Source organism: Penicillium bovifimosum (genome assembly GCF_028826915.1).
Source record: "Penicillium bovifimosum strain IBT 22155 chromosome Unknown utg000005l_segment0_segment0, whole genome shotgun sequence".
NCBI classification, from domain to species: Eukaryota; Fungi; Ascomycota; class Eurotiomycetes; order Eurotiales; family Aspergillaceae; genus Penicillium; species Penicillium bovifimosum.
Window position 1 is genome coordinate 5,646,472 of NW_026622714.1, and position 25,171 is coordinate 5,671,642.

Below are 25,171 nucleotides of genomic sequence, written 5' to 3' on the forward strand. Positions count from 1 at the left end.
ACTTTCTGACCGCCTACTGTCTTCGGCTGTCTCTTTTTTTTTGCCAGCACATACACACACCCCTCAATCTTCGATAAGTCCGACGTCCATCATTTTTCTACCAAATTCGACTTGTCAAAGCGCGTTGATCCCCCTCAATTACCTGCTCATTCCCACACCTAGATCTGCCTCAGCAGATCGAAAATTTCGCTTTGTTTCCTTGATCTGGGGAAACCAAAGGGGCCCGTTCCCACATTCTCGGCGGGGCTCCTGTGCTACTCGCACTCTCAACTCTCTCCCGTCGCATCGAGTCGATTCACCGCGTCAACATGAATTGGCAACCTGAGGAGGCGCCATTGAGGCAGCTAGCTGGCTACCTTCGTGACTCGCTTAATGGAAGTAATTCGCAAGGCCGCGCACAGGCGGAACAGGTAAATAGACCGTCCCGTCCTTATTCCCTGACAACCGTCCACTTGTCGCAGTCGCATGCACCTATTACAGGAAGATGAGACTTACAGCTAAACTCACTGTGACAGATGCTTGCCCAAGCGACATCCTCTCCCGATTACATCAATTACATCACTTACATCTTTTCCACTCCTCATCCTGTCCCTGCGGGAATCAACGAGAAGGAGTATTCCACCGTTCGATTCGCCGCGGCCGTGAACGTCAAGACGAAGATTTCTCTGGCCTACAACACCATATCCCCCCAAAGCCTGCTCTACATCAAATCCGCCGCACTGCTTACCCTGCGCGACACCGACCGAAATGTCTCAAACGCGGCTGGCACTATCATCACTGCGATAGTGCTTCAAGGAGGCCTTTTGGCCTGGCCTGAGATTATCAGCGAGCTGCTGACCCTTGTTGCAAATGCCTCACAGGCAGGTGACGTTCCCATGCCGGTTCGAGAAGCTGCGATGGAAGCCCTGCTCAAGGTATGCGAAGATAACCGCAAGGTCCTGGATCGTGACTACCAGGGCCAACGTCCCTTGGACATGATCATACCGAGCTTGGTGCAGTTCACGTCGATCGAAAGCTCACGCATCCGAGTGGCAGCTCTCAAAGCGATCCACGTTTTCTTGCCTTTTAGACCCGAGGCGCTGGTGAACTCGCTAGATCAGTTCCGTACGCAATTGTTCAATCTTGCTGGTGATGATAACACTAAAGTCCGACAATTGGTGTGTCAGTCGTTCGCCCAACTTCTGGAGGCTGCACCAGAAAAGCTGGTCCCGTATATGGAAGGATTGGTGAATTACATCCTCATGCAGCAGCAATCGACCGATGACCCCGAGCTTGCACTTGACGCAGCTGAGTTCTGGATTGGTGCTGGAGAGCAACCGCTCTTAAAAGCGGAGTTGGCCCCCTACATGCCCAAGATCATCCCTGTCCTGCTCCAAAGCATGGTCTACGACGAGGACGAGGTGGCGCGGTTGATGGGCGAACAAGACGATGCGGAAACCGAGGATCGTGCCGAAGACATGAAACCCCAGTTTGCCAAATCGAAAGGTGATCGTCTCAACATGACTAAATCAGGCGAGCAGATGCAGTCTGGGGTTCCTCAGCAGCAGGTGGAGGATGATGAAGATGACCTGAGCGAAGGCGAAATTGAGGACTCGGAATTCGGTGATGACCCTTCGGGTGAATGGACTTTGCGAAAGTGCTCCGCTGCTGCGCTTGATATTTTCGCCACTGTCTATCACCGTCCCGTTTTTGAGATCCTTCTGCCGTATCTAACAGAGACTCTGCGCCATGACCAGTGGCAGAACAGAGAGGCGGCTGTCCTCACCTTGGGTGCAGTGGCAGATGGCTGTATGGATGCCATCAGGCCCCACCTTCAAGAATTGGTTCCTTACCTGATTACACTATTGAACGATGCACAGCCTGTTGTGCGGCAGATCACTTGCTGGTGTTTGTCCCGCTATTCTGGTTGGGCAGCGCACATCCCTGATCCAGAACTAAGAGCCCGATTCTTTGAGCCCATGATGGACGGGATTCTCCAACGCATGCTGGACAACAACAAGAAGGTCCAAGAAGCTGCTGCTTCAGCGTTCGCTAGTTTGGAGGAGAAGGCGGAAGAAAAACTGGCGCCCTACTGTCAGCCTATCCTGCGCCAGTTCGTCCGATGCTTCGACAAATACAAGGACCGAAACATGTACATCCTTTACGATTGCATTCAGACACTCGCTGATTGTGTCGGGGGCGAGCTTGCGCAGCCACATCTCGTAAACATGCTGATGCCTGCCCTCATCGCTCGTTACAACATTGTCTCTGATGATTCTCGGGAGCTCTTTCCTCTTCTTGAATGCCTCGGATACGTCGCTACTGCCTACGGCGATACCTTTGCTCAGTTCGCTCCGCCCATTTTTGGCCGCTGTATGAAGATCATCTATGGAAATCTGCAGGCTTCCATTCAATCGGCAAATTACCAATTCGAGGCGCCGGACAAAGACTTCCTGATCACCAGCATTGACCTAGTTAGCGCACTTGTCCAGGCTATTGACCCCCAGAAGTCTAGCGAACTCGTGCGTACCTCTCAGCCACCTTTCTTCCAGCTTCTCCGCTACTGCATGGAGGATGAGAAAGACGACGTCCGCCAGTCAACGTACGCTTTGCTGGGAGACTGCGCCATTCACATTTTCCCAGACTTGGAGCCTTCTTTATCTACCATCGCCCCGATTCTCATCAAGCAGCTTGATCTTGATCTGATTCGTGACGACGATCGTCAGACCGGCTTCAGTGTTCTGAATAACGCCTGTTGGTCGTGCGGCGAGATTGCCGTCCACGAGAACGCGCCACTCGCGCCCTACGCGGAGCAGCTCTACCGCGGACTATTTAATATCATCATCAACGAGGAAATAATTGACTCTGTGAATGAGAACGCCGCATTGGCATTGGGAAGGCTGGGATTCTGCTGCGCGGATCAGATTGCGCCCCATTTGAGTGAATGCTCTCCATATTTCCTGAGGTCGATGGACAAGGTTGATTTCACGCGCGAGAAGGCTTCGGCATTCCTCGGCTTCAACCAAATTGTGATGAAGAACCCTCAGGCCATGGAGGCCAGCTTGCTCGACTATTTCCAGGCGATCGCCATGTTCCCGGCTCGCTCGCTGGCACAGGAAGAGTACCGTGATATCCAGGGCTCATTCCAGCAGGTACCGATATCTTCCTCGCTTCTTAACAATAGTATGCTAACCACGACGTTTTACGATAGGTACTCCAGGGATACAAGAACATGATTCCCGACTTTGACACCTTCCTCGGCCAACTTAACCCACCCGTGGCCCAGACACTGCGCACAGTGTACCATGTTTAAGTAGGGCCGAGTGTCTATCGATCCAACCCTCCCTATGGCGTTCAGCCGACGTTCCCTTTTGTGGCAAGTCGGTCGTGGAGTTTTGTAGATGGGATGGATCTGGGACTGAAAGGCTTACTGTTAATTTAATGAAGAGGAGGAGATTCAGGGGTTCCAAAAAAAAGAAAAATTCATGGGATGGAGCATGTGCAATTCAGCTGTGTCCACGTTTTTTTCACGATCACATCTCATGATTGCGGCATGGGCCCACGGTGGCCCTTTATGATGTTGATGTACTTGTTTTCTTCTTGATTCCTATCATTCTTCTGTGCATAGTCATCAAGTCAGGGCAGGCCATACCCTTTTTCTTCTTGTTTCTTTTGGTTTTTCTCAGCGTTGAGCTTGGGGGTTTTCGCATCGCATATTGATATCCCCCTTAGATAGATATTTAGATAGATAGACCTTCATTCTTATGGAGGTCTTAAATTACATATTGTGAAGATATCTGCTGGTGTGATATTCAAGTACTGTGGGGTTCGAGCGTTGGTGGGCGTACATTTCGGTACTCGCCAGTTGACCCAACTCCCGCCAGTTGGCGTACCCTTGCCAGTTGGCACATCATACTCCAGTAACTAGTGTCTTTCTGGATAACGTTATTTTCTGTGCTCGTAGGTTATAGTGTCGTACAAACGCACAATCCTCTTCTAAACAGCAAATACCCCTTGAGTAACACTTGGTGACACTGCAGTGCTTCTATTCTGCCGACTCATATGCCATCTTCAAAGGATCCAAGTTGACCCTGTCTCGGCTCGAAATGCGGGAAGCCAAGGGGGAGTGGTTTATCCTCGCAGCAATGTAAAATTAGGAAGGAACGATCGGTCCCAATGCCCCATTGTCAAGGCAGGAGCCAGCGCCGATGTCAAGATATGCTCGAGGTAGAACCATAGAACAGAATCGGCACTTTATTCCATCAACCATGGGCCAGGAAACGACCTCGAAAACATCCATTCAGCCATCTGACATCTCCGTCCAGAACAAAGATAGAAATTGCACAAAGCGAGCCTTGGAACTTCCGTCTCTAATGGCAAGCACCTTGGAAAATTTACTATTCCGACTCATATACAGTGTACTACCTATCCCGTTGGCTGGCAGCGCTAGTTGTATTTAGCATCATTTTGAAATAGTAATGGTTATTGGCCAGTTAGCTTCACACTGCACGTGTGACTCGAAATAGTTCTTTCCAAAACTCTCTGTTGCCGAAATGTTCTTCCATCACACCTTGGTTCTCTCGCCGAACTCGAAATCAGGGACAGATTTTCTGATTAGCTCCTCTAGAGGACCGAACTCATAGATTGTTTCCCCACCCGCGGCCCAAAGCGCATGAGCAAAACAAGGTACAATGTGCATATCTGCTGCGGTCACCCTTTCTCCAGCTGCATATGGCATTACAAGCATTGAATCGAGTTCGCGAAGCCCGGCTGGGAAGACCTTGTAACCTTGGTGCGAATCATCAAAGAACCGCTCATGTTCAGGAATCAGGTCCAATCTCAGAATTGTTGTAGAGATGGGATAATTCTCCATTTTCTGGAGTAGGAGAAGCATACAACGGGATTTCCAGGTGTGCAGCACCGTATTTGGTAAGTTTATCTTGTCGGCTGTCAACGAAATCATTCCAAAAACTTGCTTTCTTCGGATTTAGTTCCTGAACATCACGCGCTTGTAGCAGGATGAGATTTATCGAAAGTTGCGGTTGATGAACATGCGCAATCGGCTCCTCAATCTTGGAATGCTGTTTAGGGTTCTCGGGCAACAAAGAAGGACCCTTTGAAAGGTTGGAATCCAGATATTTCAGGACGTCCGCGCTTTCGACCAAAGGCTCTTGAAGAGCGGCTGATATCAAGGATGGAATAGTGCCATCTGGGCTGAATTTTGACGTATTGAGGTGCGAAATTCTCTCCATCACTCCATCCACTATGAGGCTCTCATTAGGTATATAGTCCGTACACCTCGCAGAATCTACTTACCTAGGCCAATCTGCTTGACTTCATACTCGCTTGGGTCATACCCCTGTTCATCGAGGGTAAGGTGTGCACCATAAGCCCAGTGGGAAGCATCGGAGGTATAGAGGGTGAACTGTATTTGTTAGATATAGAATGCCAGGGCTTTCAACTTCGCCTGCCATGAGGTGAGGGCGAGGCGGTGTTGGCCATTATGCAACCCGTTGATTAGGAAGGTCGGGAAGGGGAAGTAATGGCTGAAGTAGGAGGAGCAAGTTGGTACGGGCGTGGCCAGTATGTATGGCTCATCTGTCTTCTGGAACAACTAGGACAAACATTTCGATGACGGCTTGAAATTTGTAGCAGAGTTTGCCGGGATTTGGCCCAAATCCCGCCAAGAAATCAGATGACACTGCTTAGTATCACTACTTGGTCTGGGCATTGACGAGCGCAAGGACCGGGAGTGCCATCGAAGACGCTGGATGGATACACAGTATCATTGGCCGCTGAGTGACCGCTCAATTGACCAGCCCTCCGGAAATTGATATCGACCCTCTGATAGCTGTTCTAGCTTCAGGGTACTATGCATCATATGATGATGATGATAATGATGATGTTCTCATTAACCCAATTTATCTCGCTTTACAAACATGCTGTCGCCGTGGGATTAGGGCAATTCGTAGGAATAGTCTCACCAGTTGGCAGAAGGCTTGCCAGTTGGCTGGATATTTGCCAGTTGACGGGAACCTCGCTAAACAGGCGACTGGAACTTGGCAGTTGGCACCCACCAGTGAATTCTATTTCTGACAACTGAAGAGAACTTTTTTGTTGATCTTTCAGCTAGAAAGGCACTGTACACATGTCCTGTTCACTTTTTGTATATAATTAACCTACCCTTAGGTAGGTTCAGGTACACGCTTAAGGTGTTAAGTACCAGGTTGGGTGATTCATCTCTCGCCGGGCCGCAGGACCGGGTTAGTCCTGAGTATATCCCAATTAACTCCCGTCTGAATTCCCGTCGACACAGTGGAGTATGGAGTACCCCGTCCGTATTTCCCAAATAGCACGAGCCAAGAAAGCAATAGCATCAAGATCGAGTAGCAGAAATCAATCAAAAGTAAAGATAAATATAGAAGTACGAGGTCAGAGATGCGACGATCATCCCAATTTCCGCTTGACATCCATGATAGTTATTCCACACCAATATGGAACGAATTATAACTATGCGAAGAATTTAGCTAATACCTAGGTAAGGAACATCAAGAGCCGAGCTGAGTGAAGAGAGCCACATGTGAACCAAAAATAGACTTCCGTAATAGGGCTATAACGATGTCATCGGAAGCTATGTAACGCACGTAAGATGTAAATAGCGATCTGGCCCCCATCAAACCCACTACCCCGGGGATTTCCGAGATCACTTCTTGCAGACTTGAAATATACATTCAAAGCATATGTCGATATCCCGATCGGTGCTAGCACGGGGGTTTATAACCACATTTGGAGGGATCGGAGGAGCCAAGGCTGCCGAATACGAGGTCTGGGGAAGGGTGGGCGGTGGAGGGTCCAATCGGAGTGGGGGATCAATAGTCTAAATTTCTTTATTGTCCCGTGCTTTTGGGAAGATTTCTATTCTTAGGTTTGATGTTGTATGGAGGTCGGAGGTTGGCGTGCCTGTGCCTGTTGATCAGGGTAGGGTTCCCGTTATGGGGAGGACGGGATGGAGGTTGCTATCTTTAGATGGTTGTTACCGAGGTCAGGGTACTGGATGGGTTAGTGAATCGTGCATAGGGTAGGTTTTGTGATAGTCTTGCAATGGGTGGATGTCGGGATGGTTTTAGATCCATTGCCCAGGTGAAAGGTAGACACCATAGACACAGAAACTGGCGAAGAACTACCTCAAGTCAAGTTCAATAAAAAGTAGAGTAAATTTCAGGGTATATATGTCAATACAATATCGAAAGCTCAGTGTAAATCAATCAACCGAGTACAGAATTCAATCCGAGTGTCAAACTCGGATACAAAATCACAGACCACCACCAATGTAAATCCAAAAGCTTCACCAACCACGTATAGGTATCCAACAAGCATATAGTATGCTCCATGATATGTGTTTCCTGTTAGAACGTAACTCTCTCATCTCAAGGGAGACATCATGTCATTCATTACTCCTGGTACCAAAAAGTCGAAATACTCCTGTCAAGCCAGGGTGGTTGTCCCTGATTTTCCATGTTTCTTGTCGCTTTTCGTTTGTTTGCTTATAAACTCGCAATTTGGCGCCTCAAGTCCAAAGAGAAGCCGGCGCAACCAAGCTCGGCAGCTCAAACGGGTGTGTCTGCGGATATACTTCCACATTCAAGCCGAGTGCACCGTCCGCGCGCGGTAGATCAGCACACAGCGTCTCATTACCATACGGCGGAGTGTAAGCCATGGAATGCGGAATAGGTGTATGGATAGGAAGGCTGGAATGGTGCGTATGTCCCATATCCGATAAACCAAGGTGTATGTCATGATTATCGATCAGTTGTGGCGAGCGTGGGGATAAAGAATGCGAGGGAGCAGCGGAGACGTAACCATCCTGAAGGGGGAAGGAGGAGCCGGCAATTGTTACGGCAGGAGGAGACTGCAAGGGCGGGGTATAAGCAGCATAAGAGGGTGAGGCGGAAGCGGGTGAGGAGGCGACGAGCGGGTACTCGTGAAGAGAATGGTGGTAAGGGCTCGGCGGGCCAGGGGAGTAGTGGTCAACCGATGGGCGGGGGGACCAAGGAAGACGGCTGCGATATCGGTTAACGATACGGCGGGGCAGATCCATGAGAGTCATGGCCAGCCGGCTATCAGGATTATAGGGGTCTGTGGCGTTGTGGGTGGCTATTATGCGGTACATCTCTTCAACGGGGCCGACGGATGGGGCCCCAAGGTATGCGCCACCCAGATCTGGGAAGAAGCGGTCGAGGGCGATGCCAACGGCGAAGAATTGGGCTAGGATTGGGAGGGTGCTGATGTCTGATTCGCTGTTTCGGAGCATGGAGGCTGGGAGCCAGAAGAGCCAGCGACGGAGGGTTTGGATGCTTTCGAATGATTTTGATGGAGTTTGATTGGGGAAATTATCGCAGAATTGCTGGGTAAATTCGATGAGTTCTCCTAGTCGTTGCGAGTGCTCGAGGTTGTGGGAGACGCGTTTCTGGGCGACTTGTAGGGCCTGGATTGTTTGATCTAGATGGGCCATATCTTCATCCAGGGGTTGGTAGGTTCCATCCATTGAGCCATATGTCGTGCTGAGTGCTCGTTGATTCTCTATGTATTGTGCAATATCTGACTCCTGTTTCCAGAATGGATGCATGGATTCCAAGACACTGGACATGCCATGTTGCAAAGAAACCCAGCTTTGACTATTTTGTTGTTAGTTGACGGCACTTCACAAGACCAACGTAGCACTCACTGTTCTGTTGCCTGCCATGACAAGAGAACAGACGCTGCGAGGATTGCATCGCAGTTCTCCTTGGAGAAAGAGGCTAGGGCAGTTTGCAGTCCCTGAAGGGCTGTAACTTTGTGACTGAAAGCCAGCTGCCTCGTCTCCTGATTCCCCGTTAGGAAAGCCAGATGGAATGCTGACAAGCTTAAGATAGAGCTCATAACGAAGTCGCTGCCCAGTGCGATAGCTAGGAAACTGTTGAACGCCACCCGTTAGCAAACGCCCTAGAACCAGCGAGATCCATGGAGGTGCTTACTTGGGCATCTTCTGAGCCCAGACAGTGCTACTGCTCAACCCTCGGCGGTGCAAGTCAATAGAAAGCCCAACAATATGATGGATCAGGCGCAAATCAGACCGCGACAAACCGGACCATCCGGCGCGCGGGCACTGCAATAGCTCTGGATACGGAGGCACACCAGAGCGATGCCAGTTATCTACCTCCATCTCGATCTCGGGTGACATGAGGAGGTCAGGACCACGGCGCGGCGAGGGAGGACTACCACCTCGAGCAGCAGGCTGATCCTGGTAATCACAACGGCAGTTGTGCTTTGTACAATTGCGACTAGATGAGGGTTAGCGGGCGTATACTGCTGTAAGAATGGGGGATTGCAGGAGCATAAAGAACATACCATTGCGGGAAAGTCTCATCGCATCGAATGTGTCTTCTCTTACATGTTTTGCACCCGTTGCGAGACTTGGTGTGGCTCTTGCGTGGTGGACCGCCGCCTGGACCAACCATCTTGACTGTATGAAGACTGCGGAGAGGAAGCTGGGAACTGGAGTCACGGTTGGCTCCGCAGAGGAATGCGAATAGTGAAGTGTTTGACGATGAGCACTATGCTCTGTTGACCTGTTTGACTTGGGAGAAATATTATAAGGAAGCTTGAGGTGTATCGATGTTTATAAGAGTTGGCTCTCCAAAAATAACTTTGGGGGCCGTTGAAGTTCGGAGACCAAGTTGAATTAAGCACCTGGAGAATACGAGAACTCCAGATCTTCCGAGATAGACTTGCAAGAGTAAGGAGAATCAAGAGGAAAGAAGAAAAGCCGTTGTAGAGGGGCAAGTGCTAACAGAAAGATATGATTAGTCTGACTTGGGCTATTTAACGAGATTCCACATGATTCATCCTTAAAAAAATAGGTATTATTACTGTTTTTTTTCCATTTCCTTATTATTTTCCACTGACGATCGAGATTTTGAGCCTCTGTCTACAGGGGGGTCGTCAATCAGCTAAGAGATTGAAAAAAAGCCAAAAGGAAATTAGCAAAAAAAGAAAATAAACACCTTTGAGGAATAGCCCACGTCTAGGATAGCCCTCGGTCATTCCACATGGGAAGCTTAGGGTAGTTATGTACACAGTTGCCTTGATAGGTTTAGGCCATCGACTAGGCGCATGTGAGCCCATTTTTTCTGACAGGGATCTCAAATGGTATCCACGTTTATTGTGGAAATTACACTTTCTTTTTACTTTTTATTTCTTCACTTCTCAGCCGTGTGGGCTGAATTCGACTGGTGTTTAGCAAGAACTGTTTGGCCTCAGGCTGATATCCTTCCAACTATGCCCTATTACTGGATAAGAGAACCCGGATAAAATAAAACCAAACAGAGTACGTCTAAGGGGCTGATTCATCTCTCATCATTCCCGCTCTTTGCTTTTTCTGTCGTTTCTGGTTCTCATCCCGCGTTCCAGAGGACATAGTTCCAGCCAAGACCATGTATGCAGGGGCCTGTGAATAGACCCCAGAGCAAAAACAAAAGATAGTAACAGAGAACAATAGTCAATGCAGAAAAGCGTAACTAGGACATACAGTTACTAGTCCATTTGCCTAGGATCGATCTCTACGGAGTACCTCACGCTTCTTTCGATCATAAAGATTCTTATAGGTCGCCTGTCAACCTTGGAAAGGACCGTTAGCCCTATCCGGTAGGAGCAGGTGCCAATCTCCGCGCTATTCTAGACGCGATGTCCGCTTCTCGCTAAGGTTCAAGTTTAGCCTGACAGGCGGACGTCTACCATTTCTACCCGCCTGGGAGTCAGATGGGAGCATAACCATGAAACGCTGAACTCGGTAAACACAACCGAATATACCTACAACCTTGGAAATGCAGAAAGTCTTGACATGACTGTATAACTCTCCCAGTAAATGGGGGCAAAGAAGGTGAGGTCTTACACCTCTTGGAACCTGGGGATTAGAAGGCAACGCATCCCTAAGGGTTTAGTCCGCGACTAGGGGGGGATGTAAGACCAATCTCTCGGGATCGCCGCATTTACATCTCAATTTCACTGCTTTTTGCGCATCTGCGCATCCCTTATCCTGACCCTAATTCGACTTCTCACCTATGGCGATCGTTCGCTTCCCCCGGCCGAAACCACCCTATCCCCTTCTCCGGTGCAGCTACCACTCGGCTGGAACCTGGAACGTAGGGGAGCCATGTCCGGTGAGTCGAAGATGTACAACGTCAAGAGGCCCAAACGGGGAAATGCGACCCCTGGTAGTTCATTTTCTCGGCGAACAGGGATCATATGGAAGTCGTGAAGTCAGTAGTTCCCAATATCTGTGAATCTATAACCATGAAACAAAGTAGATGTCCGGGGAGCTCCGTCGATGGACTCATTCCGGCAGGGTCCAGGGGGGCTGAGTCCAGCGCAGAAGGGTTGGAATGTTGAAAGCAAAAGGACTTTTGAATCGGTTCTCATGCATCCGCGCTGGAACGAGGGTAGCTGGAGGGCCAGTCAGCTTCTAGAGGTTTTTAATATGTATGGGGGTATCTACATCTAGGTCAGAGTTCAAGCGTGACTCCCCTGAAACTTCCCTGCAGCTCTGTGACACCGCTAGATGGAGCCGACCGACCACGTTTTCTGGGGATCGGACGTGCGACAAGACATCCATCTAAAGGGTTCTAAAGTCGGTGTACCGCCCTTCTGATCTGGACGGGAGCGTCTGTCCTACCACGATCGATTACTGCAGTCATGACGATGATTACTGCCAGCCCAAAGGGCTAGCTCGCCACACGTGGCACCATACTCGCAAAGCGATTTAGATTCTATCATGATACACGAATCTATTTGGTCTAAATTCCAGAGTGCCCGTGGACATCAACATCACCAACACAGATGACAGGACGACAGTCTGACGAATACTCTACCTACCATCTTAAGGGGGAATGCGCGGCCCGGAAATGTTCGGGCGACGCTAATCTCCGCAAAAAGATGAAGAAAGACAAAATCCAAGACGGGCCAATCAGCAACAGTCAGTCTCGCTTGCCGCGACATCTGGCCAAACACGGCGAAGCTTGGGGGCCAAAAGCACCAAGAATGGACTAGCACTTACTCACTCAGATCAACTATAACCGTCTTTCTTGTCTTTCTTGGTCTAGAATGGTTCTTGGTTGACATAGTTAACCATGTCAGTTTTATCTTACCTTTTCCGCGGAAATCCCTTGTCTGGTTGACAGCTCTAGGTTCGCAACTAGGTATAGACTAGAACCAAGGAATACACACGTCACTACCTTAGGTCATTACCACATGGGTTCATGTAGAGCTTCAGATCTTGTAAAGATTCATGGTAACCCCAGTTCTCTACCGCATCTCCGAAGAAGCACAGCCCGTGGGACGTGGGACGCCAACCAACTTTAATTTGCCAAGATGCCAAGACCTTGGGCTACTCTAGACGGTCTGTGGGGGGCACTTCTGACCTCTAGATCAGCACAGATCACTTTTTAGACGACCAGTCTGCTGGGTTCCCAAGCCTAATGGCCGTTGGGTCATCTGCGATGTAAGAATCCTGCACTGATATGTACCTAAGGGTGTGTATCTCTCTGCACTGTAATTTAAAAGACTTGACATGTAAGAGAAGAGTTCAGTAACAAGTACACAGTAACTTATGACATCTCGAACTTAAAGCTCTGAATCAAGAAATAGACTGTCAAACTCCCTGTCAATGAGGATCATACAAAACGGGATAGCTCATAAAGTGGATGCAAAACAAGAGAGATCGGCGGGGGAGAGAAGCTCCGACTTCCGACCAGGGTATTGTTTCTTCCCAAATAAAGTCGTTAGCGTCAACTCTGATTTCAAAGCCACAGGCCATCGCATGCCGATTGCTCATTACACTTAATTCGTTTACTCCGTACTAACGCCCGACATCTAGAGACGTGAGGCTGACAACACACGCTGCGTCTGCATGAGATCATCGTGACCTCCCGAGAGACCCACGCCGGTTAACCAGCCGCGAATTTGACATTTCTCCACGGATAACTATCTTACTGTTTACGTTAGGAAATTGCATAGTGGAATTCGCATCCATTTCCCACTGCTCACGCCGAATGTCATAATGAGAAAACAATGATGGAAGAGCCAGCCGTCTTCTGTCCAGGGAGACATTTCCAAATGGCCACAGCAGACATCTACACAATACCGATGTCATCAGAGGCGACAGAGCCATCTCTACAATGATTCAATATCATATGTATCCAACTCGCTATTTCGTTTTCTTCTTTCTTTCGCATGTACTACTGCCCTGACCATTCTGTCATCTGAATAAAAGATACTTCCTACATACCGAGGCAACGTCCAAACTTGCATACACATCATCCGCCCATTTACTCCATCTATTGGTCGATACATACCGCACGAGGCTGAAAAAGCATCTCCGTGATCCACCATGCCCCGTGATAAATACAGTTCGCTTGAACATGGCAAGATGGGATTCCACAAATCATCCATGGGAATCAGGCTCAAGGACCAGCACATCCTCACTGCTTACTGCAAGCGGCCTTCCGGTGAGGCGGTCTACTCCGAGCTAGATCTAAACAATTTCCTGGGGACGAGAAAAGGTAAGGGGGATCTCAGACGTGCATATCTGACGCAAAACTCTAACCTTGCTATACTCTAGGCGACTTTGCTTGGGGCAACCGGGACTTCATGAAGCAGGCGCGGAACATTGATTTCAAGCTAGAAGGCCCGGAGAATGAGCCAGTGCTGCATGCTGATCTCGACGATGGCGAAGGACATATGAAGCAGCGACAGGTGAATCTGGGGAGTTGCATCATGAACGAAGATGGTAATTTGAGTTTCATGCAATGTTTCTAGGTGCATCGAGGCTACTGTTTCATATCTCTGAAATTGTAGCCAAAAAGACCGAAATAAAACTGGTTGTTCTAAGTAATTACCTATCTCCCCGCTGTTCTAGAGTGTCCGCCTTGTATGCACAATCGCACGTGGCGTTCAGGTCTGACAGTTTGACTGCAAGGCAGAGAGCCAGGCTAAACTCTATGCCGTGAATTCAAGATCAACAGGATAGTAGAATTCCAGCTAAGGCGGAAAGTAGACCCACACAGAACCTCCAGCACAGGCTCAGCACTCTAAATAACCCGAAACGCGATCTAGCTCGTGAGATAGAGCCTAATTTAGGCAGAGCCTAAATAACTCAATCCCAAAATGACACAGGGACAGCAAATAGGAACACGAACCACCAGCCCCATGAGTACATGTGAAGAAAGTGATAGCCTATGCCTACAATGGCCCACTCATCTCTGCAAACCGCAAGAGGTATAGCCATCTTCTCAATTGGGGTACGAGATGACCCTGCTCTAGTGCAAGCCTCCATTATGCCCCGGTACGTACTAGTGTATCTGGGAACCCTGCAACGCCTGTCGCCCGCGGCTGTGGTTGATCGGGGGGAAATTAGGGCATGCGGTTACGCCCGGTTCGTCAAATCGAGTAGTTAAAGGAAAGGCTCGCGTCTTGGTTATCCGGGTGGGCTTGTCTGAGCGGCGAATGGGTGGGGACATGGCGGTGGCTCCCGTTGCCGAGTGTTAATTATAACGCGCCAATTAGGCGAGGGAGGGAGGTTTAATTGGAGGTAGCATATTTGGATTGGTTGTTCTAGAGATATAAGACGGGGTTTATTTGAGTACCGTGGTTACATTCGGTTGGTTGAATTCGGTTATGGCCCTTATGAGAGAAGTTGCTGGAGCTCGTGGGTTATCGATCTTTCCTGACAAGGTGGTAATCTGCGAGATGGGTGTACATGTTGCTACTAGGTCAAAAGCGGCAGGCGACGAGTTGGCGTGCATGGATGTTGTCTGTAGTGGGCGATCCAAAAATAAGAAGGGCAACGGCTTTGAACGTTGCAAGGGCCCTGCTGATCTTTGATTTTCGTTACTTTTTCCTTGCTAGTAGGAGGTCTCCGTCTAGCCAGCTGATCACAATCTTGGGTGTCGTTTCTTCTGGAATAAGCCCTGATTTGTGTGCTTGTCTCTGGTCGACGGAGATGGACGCTTCCATCGACGATCGTACTGTATGGGGCCAGCGTCCAGTTCCCAGGGAAACTGAGGTAGCCTTCGACATTCGGCCTCTCTACTCTCTCAACCATCTACCTTCTCTGTACACAGTAGTGCCTGTACACAGTACTGCGTAGATACTTTGATCTGCGAGTCTGTGTACTTCAAAGTTCAACTTGTATGATTTCACGTGACCTCCAACTGAGCAGACGTTCCACGTGACAATGACATAATTGCATTCCCATTTGGGAAAGATAGCAACCCTCGACATCGACAACACCTCGCTTACCATTCAATCCCTCTCAAAATCCACCACAGGCAGTCAAAATGGCTGATGCAGGCGGCTGGAGCACCATCGAATCAGATGAGGTACCATCCGCCCTATTTTCCATGCGAGCAGCCCACTAACACAACACAACACAGGGCCTCTTCACCTCTCTGATCGAGACGCTCGGCGTCAAAGACACCCAATTCGAAGAGCTGATCTCCCTAGATGCAGACACGATCCGATCACTCGGGTAAGCGGCACAAATCCCATTCTCGCCCGCAATCCCCAACACCAGCTAACAACCACGAACAGCCACGTCTACGGCGTAATTTTCCTCTTCAAATGGACCCGCGAAGCATCCGGCGCCCGCGCCGAAGCCCCCCTCGATGGAACCTACGACCAAACCGCCACAGACAACAACGTCTTCTTCGCCGCCCAAACCATCCAAAACGCCTGTGGCACCCAAGCCATCCTCTCTGTAATCCTAAACCACGACACCGAGACCCCAACAAGCCCGAACCCGGCAATCCCTCTCGGCCCTGAACTGCAAGCCTTCAAAGATTTCACGACGGGGTTCCCGGCCGAGCTGCGCGGCGAAGCACTCTCAAACTCGGAAGCTATCCGCACGGCGCACAATAGCTTTGCGCGGGCTAGTCCGTTTGCAGACGAGACGGCTAGACCTCAGGATGACGAGAAGGGGGCGGACGTTTACCATTTTATTGCTTACACGCCTGTTAACGGGACTTTGTATGAGCTTGATGGGTTGCAGCCGTATCCTATTAGCCATGGGAGTTGTGAGGCTGAAGCGTTTCCCGAGAGGGTGATTGAGGTTTTGCAGAGGAGGATTGAGAGGTATCCCGCTGGAGAGACGCATTTCAATCTTATGGCTGTTGTGAGAGATCCGAGGGAGAGGGCGAGGGAGATTGGAGATGTTGAGACAATTGAGAGGGAGGAGAGGAAGAGGGCGGCGTGGCAGTGGGAGAATACATTGCGGAGGTGTAATTTTGTTGGGTTTATTGGGGAGGTCATGAAGGGGGTCGTGGGAATGAAGGAGAAGCAACCTGGGGGGAAGGCCTATGAGGAGTGGGTAGAGGGGGCGAAGAGGGAGACGCAGAAGAAGCTTGAGATGAGACGTTAAGACGGTGCTGCGCTTCTTTCACCTCACGGTCTCCCTGCAATGGCAACATTGGAATCTAGATACCCTTTGGACAGGATACGAAATATGATATGGTCATGGTAATGGTATTCGATGATGATGTTGAAACCCCAACGCTATTGTAGTATTGTAGTAGATACAGGTAGGTGTGATAAATCACCGATTTGACGCAGCGCTATATGTACTGGCGTCCACATCGCAAGTCATGATGTGCATGGAACACTAGCGTTATTCCCCCTCCAATGTTTAGTATTCCACAAGACGAGACTTGACGTGCTCCACCAGCGGCGCAGGCAAGTCCTCTGCTTTGATCAGATTCATGGACAGCAGATCTCCCCAGAAGAACATGACTCGGTCCTGCGCATAGGCCAGGTAGTCAAAATCACCCTCATCTTCTTCTTCGACGCCGGAGGTCGCTGTCGGCGTCTTGTCGCCATCGCCCTCGCCATCGTCGTTTGACCCATTGCGAGCAGCAAGCATCTCCGCAATGCCTTCTTCCATGCCAGGCACTTTGGCCTGGACGATACCCCAAGCCACCCACTGCGCGGAGTTCATCGCTCGCCACATCCGTGTCTGCTGGATGAGAGCTCGCACGTGGGCGTCAAGGTCGTCATCCCTGGATTGGTCGATTTGCGAGAGACGGGAGTCCGGCCTGTCTGACCCGTCGTCTAGGTCTAATGGTGCAAACGCGGTAGAAGTGCGACCGCGGATGACTGGTGAGGCCATAGGTGAGATATGTCCACCGGCATTGGCAGGCTGGTGAGTGAGGTAGGTCGATACGAAGTGGTACTGCTCCTCAGGTGTTGGGTAGATGCGGTTGTTGCAAGCCCATGATCGTTCCTCGTCATGGTAGTTGTAGCACCACTCAGTCTGGTACGATTAGTATCTCTGGTCTGATGAATGGGTAGTGGTTCAACTCACGAAATGGTTAGCAAACTCGAGTCCAGGTGTATTGGCAGACGAGTACTCAAAGTCAATGACCACCAGCTGCTTGTGTTCATTTGCAGGCAAAAGCAGCGGGGACTGCGTGGCTGGCTCCATGCGTAGCAAATTGCCATATTGAGTCTGGACAGCAAGTTAATACCATGTCGCAGCAGATGAGGGAAGATAGTCACTTACATCATTATGCGCAAACACCAGCTGCCGCTTGATCTCGTCAATTCCACCAGAACTGGCGATCAGCCAACGCCGGTAGTTTTCCACAGCTTTGCGGAACACGTCCCATTTTACGCCGCAGACATAGCCACGTCGACGCCATGGTTCCAATGCAGCCTTGGCTTCATTGTGAGGAGACTCGAGTTCTTTGTCTAGCCAGGTCATCACTTGCTCGCAACGGTCCACCCATTTATCCCAATTTTTGAAGATCATGGGCCCTCCTTCGCGTTCTTCTTCGAGAAGTGCAACGCCATCGTGCAATTCTCTCATTCGTTTGGCAACCTGTTTTGCCGTCTCGGGCATCCGCAGCTCCTTGGGGGTGAGTGGGCGAGCTTCGAAGTATTCCTCGAATCGACCATTCAGGAACGTTCCTAGAATGCGTGGACCGATGTTCTTTTTCCCTAGGCGACGAAGGATCTGCAGCTCGTTTTCTCGGTCGATCAAATGGTCGACTTGAGGACCGTAGATACGTAGAAGAAGTTTACTGTAATACCAATTAGCGGTAAATCCCAAGTCAAAGTCTGCAGCCCGACACTTACGGTGGAGGCTTCCTCGAAACCAGCGTGTTGCTATCGGTCTTCGGCGGAGGCAGGTTCTTTGGCGGCTCAACTACATACACCGCGTTCGTGAGAGCACCGCTGAGTCTGACCACCTCGATATCTCCAGCCAGTTCGGCGGGGACCTTGCGCCAGCCTTTGAGCTGCAGCGTGTGCACAATGCGCACTATCTCGGTCTTGAAGATGAGCCAGGCCTCTGCATCTTTGGCCTGTTTCACACTCGCGCTAGAGTCGGTAATTTCTTCTACTGCACCGCCGCCGGTGTAGGCAAGTGTCTTGGTGTTATCAAGGAAAGCTTGCACTTCTGGTGGGGGAGCCTCGGTATCTGTCATATCAGATTCAGATACTGAGCCTCTTCGAAGGCCCCTCAGTCGACGTCGAGAATGGCGTTTGGCAAGGTGTCTGTGGGTCGAACTCAGTGCACTGCCGGGTCGGGTTGTCGCATATTGGTGGAGGATCTTCTCCAATTTATCCAGGGAAAAGCTGTGGTCTGAGGTGTTCGGTCTGTCTAAAGGGCCATCTGTGACATCTGATTCGTCGCCGGTTGTTGCATGGGAGGTTGTTTCGAATTTGCGTGCTTTACGATTCTGTCGTCTGGATTTCTCATGGTGAAGCCATTCGTATACTTGATGGAATAGGCCCTGGAAATCGTCCTCTGATTTGGTAGATCGCTCGCGGACCTCGTCATGCTTGACGCTCGATTGATCCTCCAGAGAAGGCATGGTGAATAGTGCTTGAGGTTTTGGTTGCGCGATGGGGCTTTTGGGGCATGTGACCCAATACTGTTTCAGATATGTTCCGTCTGGCGGTAAGCCGATAACGGTTCCACTTGGGGGCGAGGTCTTGGTCAAAGAGATGATATCCAAGCCGGTTGCCGGAGTATATGAATCTGTTGGTGATTAGTATGGTTGTAATTGAGCGAAGATGGGAGGTTCAAGTGCGGTGTTGCTGGGGCGCGTGTGGAGTGTCTCCGATAGAGACTGAATTACAACCAAGGGAAGAGTGCGTGCTTATACAGCGACGACAAACGCACAGCGATACAGTGAATTCCCTAACTACAGGAGAGTCGCAAAAGGAACGTGGTGGAAAGGAGATCGTGCCTACCTGCTCTTTCAGGACAGGGGTAGTGTCGTCTCGGCGTACGATGACATGTGATCCACGTGAAAACGAGCCAAGACGTGGAGGCTCAAGGTCTTATCTGAGAGGCACGCGACCAGTTGAGAAGGACTTCTTCAGTGAGAATAAGTGCCCTTCAAATAAGTCCTGGAAACAAAAAAAGAAAGTGCAGGTGGGGGAACAATTGGACCCCCCTAAATCCCCGGTTTGACAAGCGAACGAAAACGTCCCAGCGGTCAAATTAGTGCCGATCTGGTCCCTGGAACGCTACCTCAAGCTCACTGGAATTGAAGAAATCCGGGGAAATTCGAGAGCTCCAGAATAAGCGCAAAGCGAGAACACTGAATAAATAAGAAACACAAATCTCTTTGATTTGAGCTCTGATTGTTGGTGGGGAAATTCAACAAAAAAAAAAGTGGCGAAAAATTGGAGGCTTATCGCTCAGGTGACTGTTCCGGGTGCCTGGCGGATCGGGCACTAAACAAATGCGGCCACGGTCCCTGGAGGTTTACCACCGCAGACTTTCACTCGACGACATTCGTCATAAGGCTCCATATTTGGTGGGTCATACCCTCCCAAAGCCATGGGGACGTCATACTGCAAGATGTATGGCCGATAAGGATTTGGGGGCCATAGCTTTGGATCGGAAACGGCCAGGCGTAGTACTGTGTATGGAGGAACTACCACACCGTGAAGTTGGGAAACTGACGGCTGGAATAGCATAGGTCGTTATACATGGCGCATATGGCTTTGAATTTGTCGCATGTGGGCACAGCTGGCGCCAGAGGAAGCCTCCAGGCTCCTGGTCATCGGAGCCGAGGGCCTCGTCATGGGCGGGAGCGTTTGTAGATCCTTTTGTATTGACTAGCATAGAATGTCTGGACGCTGAATGGACCGAAACTTTGCTTTTGTTCGTCTCAATCCATGTTCTGGTGTACATATCAGCATTGACAGATGCAGAGAAGAAGATGGAGGTTGGGAAGGGGGAAGATGCGCATTAGAGGGGAGCTGGAGGGTAATTTACCGTATTGAGTGGTTCCCGTATTATTCACGGTTGACAGTTGGACGGCCTCAATTAAGCCATATCAAGCAATATTACCCCCTACACCTTTTTACAGTGAAGCTGTCAGGGCATTCTCATTCTCCTCCTCCTCTTCTTCTTCTTCTTCTTCTTGACTCTTGTCGGGGAATTGTATATAAAACAATCGAGAGACCCCCGACAGTAGAGCCGTCTAGGTATGTATTAATGCCTCAGGCCATAAATTTCACCCGTATTTGCCCGTGTGTTCGGGCGAGCAGCGGCAGCTTTTATCAACCACGAAGCATGGAGACAATATCCGAGCACCAGGGTTCGTTCCGATGATCTACTATGAATTGGACTCTTGCTCTATTTTTGAATGAAGCTCACTTACTACCGGACGAAACAATATTCTTGGTCAGCTCCCGCAGTCCCTACTTGGGGACATTTGGCCAGAAGGGAAAAAGAGCAGCAGAGATAACTTATTTTTTCCTGTACTAAGAACTAAGGTGACACAACCGAAGACTTAGAATGGAAATTGGAAGAGGAAAGAAGAAGAGCTGCACAGAAGAACTCCTTATGTTCTACTGCCATGCTTGCTCCTTCTCTTAGCTGTCGTTTGCTCGTCGCCTGATCGTCACGAAGGCCCCGGATGTGAATCCGGTTACGCCAACTACGCTGCCTCGCCTCGCTGTTCTTCTCCATTATGTGGGAAGTCCCGGCAACAGCGCTCAGCCAACCAATGCTTAGCGGGCGATGTGGACCACTGGACGTGATTTGCACTCTCCCTGGATACAGGATCGCACCTCAGTCAAAGGGAGATGGTAGTCCTACCATTAATGATGCCCAAAAGGGCAAGTGAACCGTCTACATGCAGCCTCGGACAGGTGTGGTTTTTCTTTTTTTTTTACTTGGCTTATTATTACGGACATCAGACTACACATTGTTTCAGAGAGGTACTTTCTTCACTGACAGTAGGTCTTGTGGAAGGAGATGGCTGGATGTTTATGAGACATTCGATGCCGCCAAGAACTGTTGAATGCTGTGGGTACCAGACTAAAGGGGCTTGGAGCTGTAGAGAAGAACAGACAAGCCAAGCCGAGAACAGTGGCGTCGGGCTGAAAGTGCAGCTCGGTGGGACTTTTAGGCAATGGCTGCATCATATCTATTTTGGAGGCGTCATGTCACAAAAAGTACCGCGGAGCATCTGACGGTACAAGAATTATAGAATCTCGTACTCGTGACCCGAACATAGGAATGATATAGAAAAACCACAACAAAACCATCCTGAATACGTGGCGAGTGAACCTCTGAGCACTATACGAGACCGACAGAGCCTCGTACCCGTATCCAAGTCCATCCCCAGATCTTGCTCGGCACAGCTGATCACCGATCTGCGCCAGCCACCGATCATGCACGCCTCGGACCCACGTCCGACTTGGAATCCGAGTCAAAATGTGGAGAGACAGAGTGAAACCCCATCACTCAGAGCTTGCAGCAGTTTTAGCGGCCGAGGCTAAAATTAGAGAGCTTCTTGGCTTGTCAAGTACGGAGTCCACTTCCTGCTTGGTATAAAAGCCCGGGGATCTGCAGGACCGTTGAAGATACTATTTAAATCCAGACACCCATCCATCTGTCGCTGTCTACCCATTACCAGCAACCGAAATCCAGAAATGAAGTTCACAACAGCTATTGTCGCCTCCCTGGTGGGAACCAGTACTGCCTTGTTCGACAAGAACCAGCGTATGCAATTCTATACCCCAAACAGACCCCAATAATGCATCACATTCACCTGGAGGTTCGCCTTGCTGATAATTCATTGATCGGTTAGCTTGGGGTAAACGCGACTACGCCTGCGTTAATGTCTACCAAGGCATCCCGGACAACTCGACTGTTTCCGCTGGTCAGACTGTGCAAGTCCGGTTTGATCGCAAGCCTACTGGACGCTGCCCCGATCCGTTGGCCCAGTATCCTGGCGACGACTACAGTGTGTGGTTGTATAATAACCCCGTACGCAATCGGGATGTCATCTCCTTTGACCAGTCGATTAAGATTACCGACGGTGTAAAGGAGAAGGCGGGTGTTGTCTCTGTCACTATCCCTAAGAACTTGCCTGAAGTCAAGGATGGCTCGGTTTGGTATTTGAGGGTTGGGACTACTCTTTCTACGGCCCCTCAGGTATGCCTTCTTTTTCTTTACTTGTATTGGTTTTGCGGCTGTCTACTTTTGGTTCTGGTTGGTTGCAATGCTAATTTTTCTCATGCAGATGCCCAGCTTGTTCAACGCTGCCGGTCCGTTCACAATTGCCCATGCGTAAAGTGGCTTGGACTTGGTCTAAGATTTGGTTCAGGGGAGGTCTTGGCCTTGTATCTGTTTGCATATAACATTCATTCCTCCGTCAAGGTCAATATAGGTTGAAGCATGTGTATATTCATTGAGTTCCAGGACGCCAGCCTTTCCCGTCCCTCGTGTAATTCATATAAGACCATTAACTCAATCTTCGGGGACCAGCCTCGATGAGATGACCATGTTCACGCCGTAACATCATCAAAGTGACTTATTAGTCACGATAGGAAACACTGAAGACTTTGTAGCCACTGCCAGGAACGGCCCCACTGTCAGGCACATTCAAGTGACCCTGCCTGTCAACATCAATGTACTGCCCCTGCTCCACAAATTGCATGATGTGACCGCGCCCATTGCCCAGGAAGGACAATTTTACATGAGCCGCATTTGCACTCTGGCTCTTGGGAATCAAAGTACCCCCGGAGCCGATCCATCGTCCGTCTAACGCGCTGGATATGGTGAATACATGACTCTCCTCGTCGTCGTTGTAGTGAATCACCCAACGCTGGGATTTTTGGTCATGTCCAGGACTTGCAGGGGTGAATATGAGACGGTTGCCATTGGCTGGGTTTGTGATGGCTAGTCCATACTTTTCGAAAACAAGGTAACGGCCCTCGGTTAGGTAGCCAACTACCTCTTTGAACCCCTCCTCAAACCAAAGGGCATTGGGATCTGTCTCATTGCCCTGCTCTCCGTATGGAACATCAGGCCGCGTTTGCGCGTGACGAGACTGGCAGTTGGATGAGCCGGTATAACCGCCATTTCCGTTGGTATCGGGGGTCCCCGTATCCGGGATATAAGGAAGGGAGTAGTCGGGATGGTTAAGATCGAGCGCATTGACAAGGTTTGACATATGCTGACGTCGCCACGGGACCATCTGATCTGTTCGGATGTTGGTGTGTCCGCGAGCCGTCAGCCACTCCTCAACGAAGAGGATTTGGGAGTTGTGATCTGCCCGCTCGGTGAAAACGCGGTTTCCTCGAGTCCAAGGGGAAATCATATAAAATGGTACTCGGAATCCAGGTCCAACAAAGATATCCGAGAAGAGGCCCATTGGATCCTGCATCCAATCTCCTGGTGTATCTTTGGGGGAGTGGAAGGGAGTAACATGGTCGCCGAAGCCACCGGTCTCGTCGTAGCTGATCATCAGCAGCGTCGAGTTATATTTAGGGCTCTTGGTGACGGCGTCGACAACCTTCTTCTGGAGCCAGGCTCCATCCTTTGGCATGTACGGTGGGTGCTCCGACAGTTCGGCTGGTCCAACAATGAAACTGACCTCGGGTAATGTGCCGTTGGCGGCAGCCTGGTAGAAGCTATCGAGGCCAACAAATGACATACCCTTTTGTGCCCGAGGGCTATCCTTGGATGCGTTCTGGAACTGCTGGAACCAAGCCAGGGGGTTATCATCAAAGTTGTTTGTGTCTTGGTATAATTGCCATGAGACTCCTGCCTCCTCATAAAAGTCGTAGACGGTCTTCCACTTCAATGGATAGCAGTTGATGCCGTTGTTGTCGCATCCTAGAAATGTCAGCAGGCCATGGAGCAATTAAGATAGTACATCCAAGAGAAGATAGGCAGGATAATGAACATGGGGGGATATAAGAGACAACACACCTGGTACTTCGTTGTTGTCAATATATACACCTCCCTGATCCTTGCTCTGGGGGCTACCAGGAACATTAACGGAGCCGCTAACCAGAGTGACTCGGTTGGGGTTCGTCGCAGTGATTTGACCTTCCTGTTTCAATCCACCCTACTTAGTTTTGAAAATTTTCAACGTCCACTGAAGCCACTCACCTGGTACATATCTCCCGATGTCCATCCCTCAGCGATAGCAAACTGAACCGGGATATCTTGCCGCTTCAGGTATCCCCAGCTCCAGGGAGTATTCTTGATAACCCACTGGTTATTCAATCCATAGTTCAGAGATTGTTGGTTTTCTTGGTACCCGTTGCTTCCTGCAACCATGCACTGTATAGCGTCGTGCCAGTCACCACCTTGATGACCAAGGTACCAGGGCAGCAATGTATTAGTTTTGCTGGACTGCGACGGGTCTACTAGCCTGACAACGAATATTAGAGCCTGTCAAAGCCGTGAAACTTCTGTGTTCAGCACTTACTGATGCCAGACTGAGTTCCCATCGGGATTGACTTGTACATTGGGATCACTAAAGCCCCGGACTCCGGGCATGGTGCCAAAATACTGCAGTTCGATAAGCACAAGTCACAACGCGGGTGTTTGGTAGGGCGAGCAAAGCTTACACTGTCCCACGAGCGGTTCTCCTGCATGAAGATGATGACATGTTCAATATCTCTCAGGGATCCCCCAGAGGCAAGGCTATTGCCCAGCACCATCACCAGAGCGATGCATATTGACAATCTGGCAGCCATGATTTGGTGATTTCAGGAGGGATGAAAGAGGGGGGAAATCACAGAACCAACAGAAGAATGCACTCTTTATGTACCTAGCCGCCCATGACAGAAGTCGCAAAATCCCAAGGAACATCACGTACTAGGTGCATGGATGGACATA

The 25,171-nt window shown here is 49.9% G+C and overlaps 8 protein-coding genes across 8 annotated transcripts; 4 read left to right on the forward strand and 4 right to left on the reverse strand.

The window, feature by feature from the left end:
• Positions 1-308: 308 nt before the first annotated feature.
• Positions 309-3,292, forward strand: N7515_007374 (putative importin beta-2 subunit; the record flags this gene model as incomplete). Its single annotated transcript, XM_056668118.1, has 3 exons — positions 309-410; positions 516-3,131; positions 3,191-3,292. 3 exons carry the CDS (start codon positions 309-311, stop codon positions 3,290-3,292), a joined length of 2,820 nt encoding a protein of 939 aa, XP_056521714.1.
• A 1,251-nt stretch (positions 3,293-4,543) lies between these two features.
• N7515_007375 (uncharacterized protein) lies at positions 4,544-5,606 on the reverse strand (the record flags this gene model as incomplete). Its single annotated transcript, XM_056668119.1, has 4 exons — positions 4,544-4,817; positions 4,876-5,242; positions 5,296-5,404; positions 5,601-5,606. 4 exons carry the CDS (start codon positions 5,604-5,606, stop codon positions 4,544-4,546), a joined length of 756 nt encoding a protein of 251 aa, XP_056521715.1.
• Positions 5,607-7,546: 1,940 nt separating this feature from the next.
• On the reverse strand, positions 7,547-9,476 carry N7515_007376 (putative C6 transcription factor RosA-like; the record flags this gene model as incomplete). Its single annotated transcript, XM_056668120.1, has 4 exons — positions 7,547-8,654; positions 8,705-8,932; positions 8,994-9,299; positions 9,367-9,476. The coding sequence occupies 4 exons, from the start codon at positions 9,474-9,476 to the stop codon at positions 7,547-7,549; spliced, it is 1,752 nt and encodes a 583-aa protein (XP_056521716.1).
• Positions 9,477-13,402: 3,926 nt separating this feature from the next.
• On the forward strand, positions 13,403-13,830 carry N7515_007377 (CVNH domain-containing protein; the record flags this gene model as incomplete). The annotated part of the gene is made up of 2 exons (XM_056668121.1): positions 13,403-13,574; positions 13,634-13,830. 2 exons carry the CDS (start codon positions 13,403-13,405, stop codon positions 13,828-13,830), a joined length of 369 nt encoding a protein of 122 aa, XP_056521717.1.
• A 1,520-nt stretch (positions 13,831-15,350) lies between these two features.
• On the forward strand, positions 15,351-16,429 carry N7515_007378 (putative 26S proteasome-associated ubiquitin C-terminal hydrolase; the record flags this gene model as incomplete). The annotated part of the gene is made up of 3 exons (XM_056668122.1): positions 15,351-15,392; positions 15,447-15,541; positions 15,604-16,429. The coding sequence occupies 3 exons, from the start codon at positions 15,351-15,353 to the stop codon at positions 16,427-16,429; spliced, it is 963 nt and encodes a 320-aa protein (XP_056521718.1).
• A 264-nt stretch (positions 16,430-16,693) lies between these two features.
• Positions 16,694-18,881, reverse strand: N7515_007379 (uncharacterized protein; the record flags this gene model as incomplete). Its single annotated transcript, XM_056668123.1, has 4 exons — positions 16,694-17,317; positions 17,369-17,512; positions 17,567-18,086; positions 18,142-18,881. The coding sequence occupies 4 exons, from the start codon at positions 18,879-18,881 to the stop codon at positions 16,694-16,696; spliced, it is 2,028 nt and encodes a 675-aa protein (XP_056521719.1).
• Positions 18,882-21,966: 3,085 nt separating this feature from the next.
• N7515_007380 (uncharacterized protein) lies at positions 21,967-22,610 on the forward strand (the record flags this gene model as incomplete). The annotated part of the gene is made up of 3 exons (XM_056668124.1): positions 21,967-22,036; positions 22,125-22,471; positions 22,560-22,610. The coding sequence occupies 3 exons, from the start codon at positions 21,967-21,969 to the stop codon at positions 22,608-22,610; spliced, it is 468 nt and encodes a 155-aa protein (XP_056521720.1).
• Positions 22,611-22,853: 243 nt separating this feature from the next.
• N7515_007381 (nonhemolytic phospholipases C family protein) lies at positions 22,854-25,029 on the reverse strand (the record flags this gene model as incomplete). The annotated part of the gene is made up of 5 exons (XM_056668125.1): positions 22,854-24,157; positions 24,254-24,377; positions 24,437-24,701; positions 24,759-24,841; positions 24,901-25,029. The coding sequence occupies 5 exons, from the start codon at positions 25,027-25,029 to the stop codon at positions 22,854-22,856; spliced, it is 1,905 nt and encodes a 634-aa protein (XP_056521721.1).
• Between the last annotated feature and the right edge of the window lie 142 nt (positions 25,030-25,171).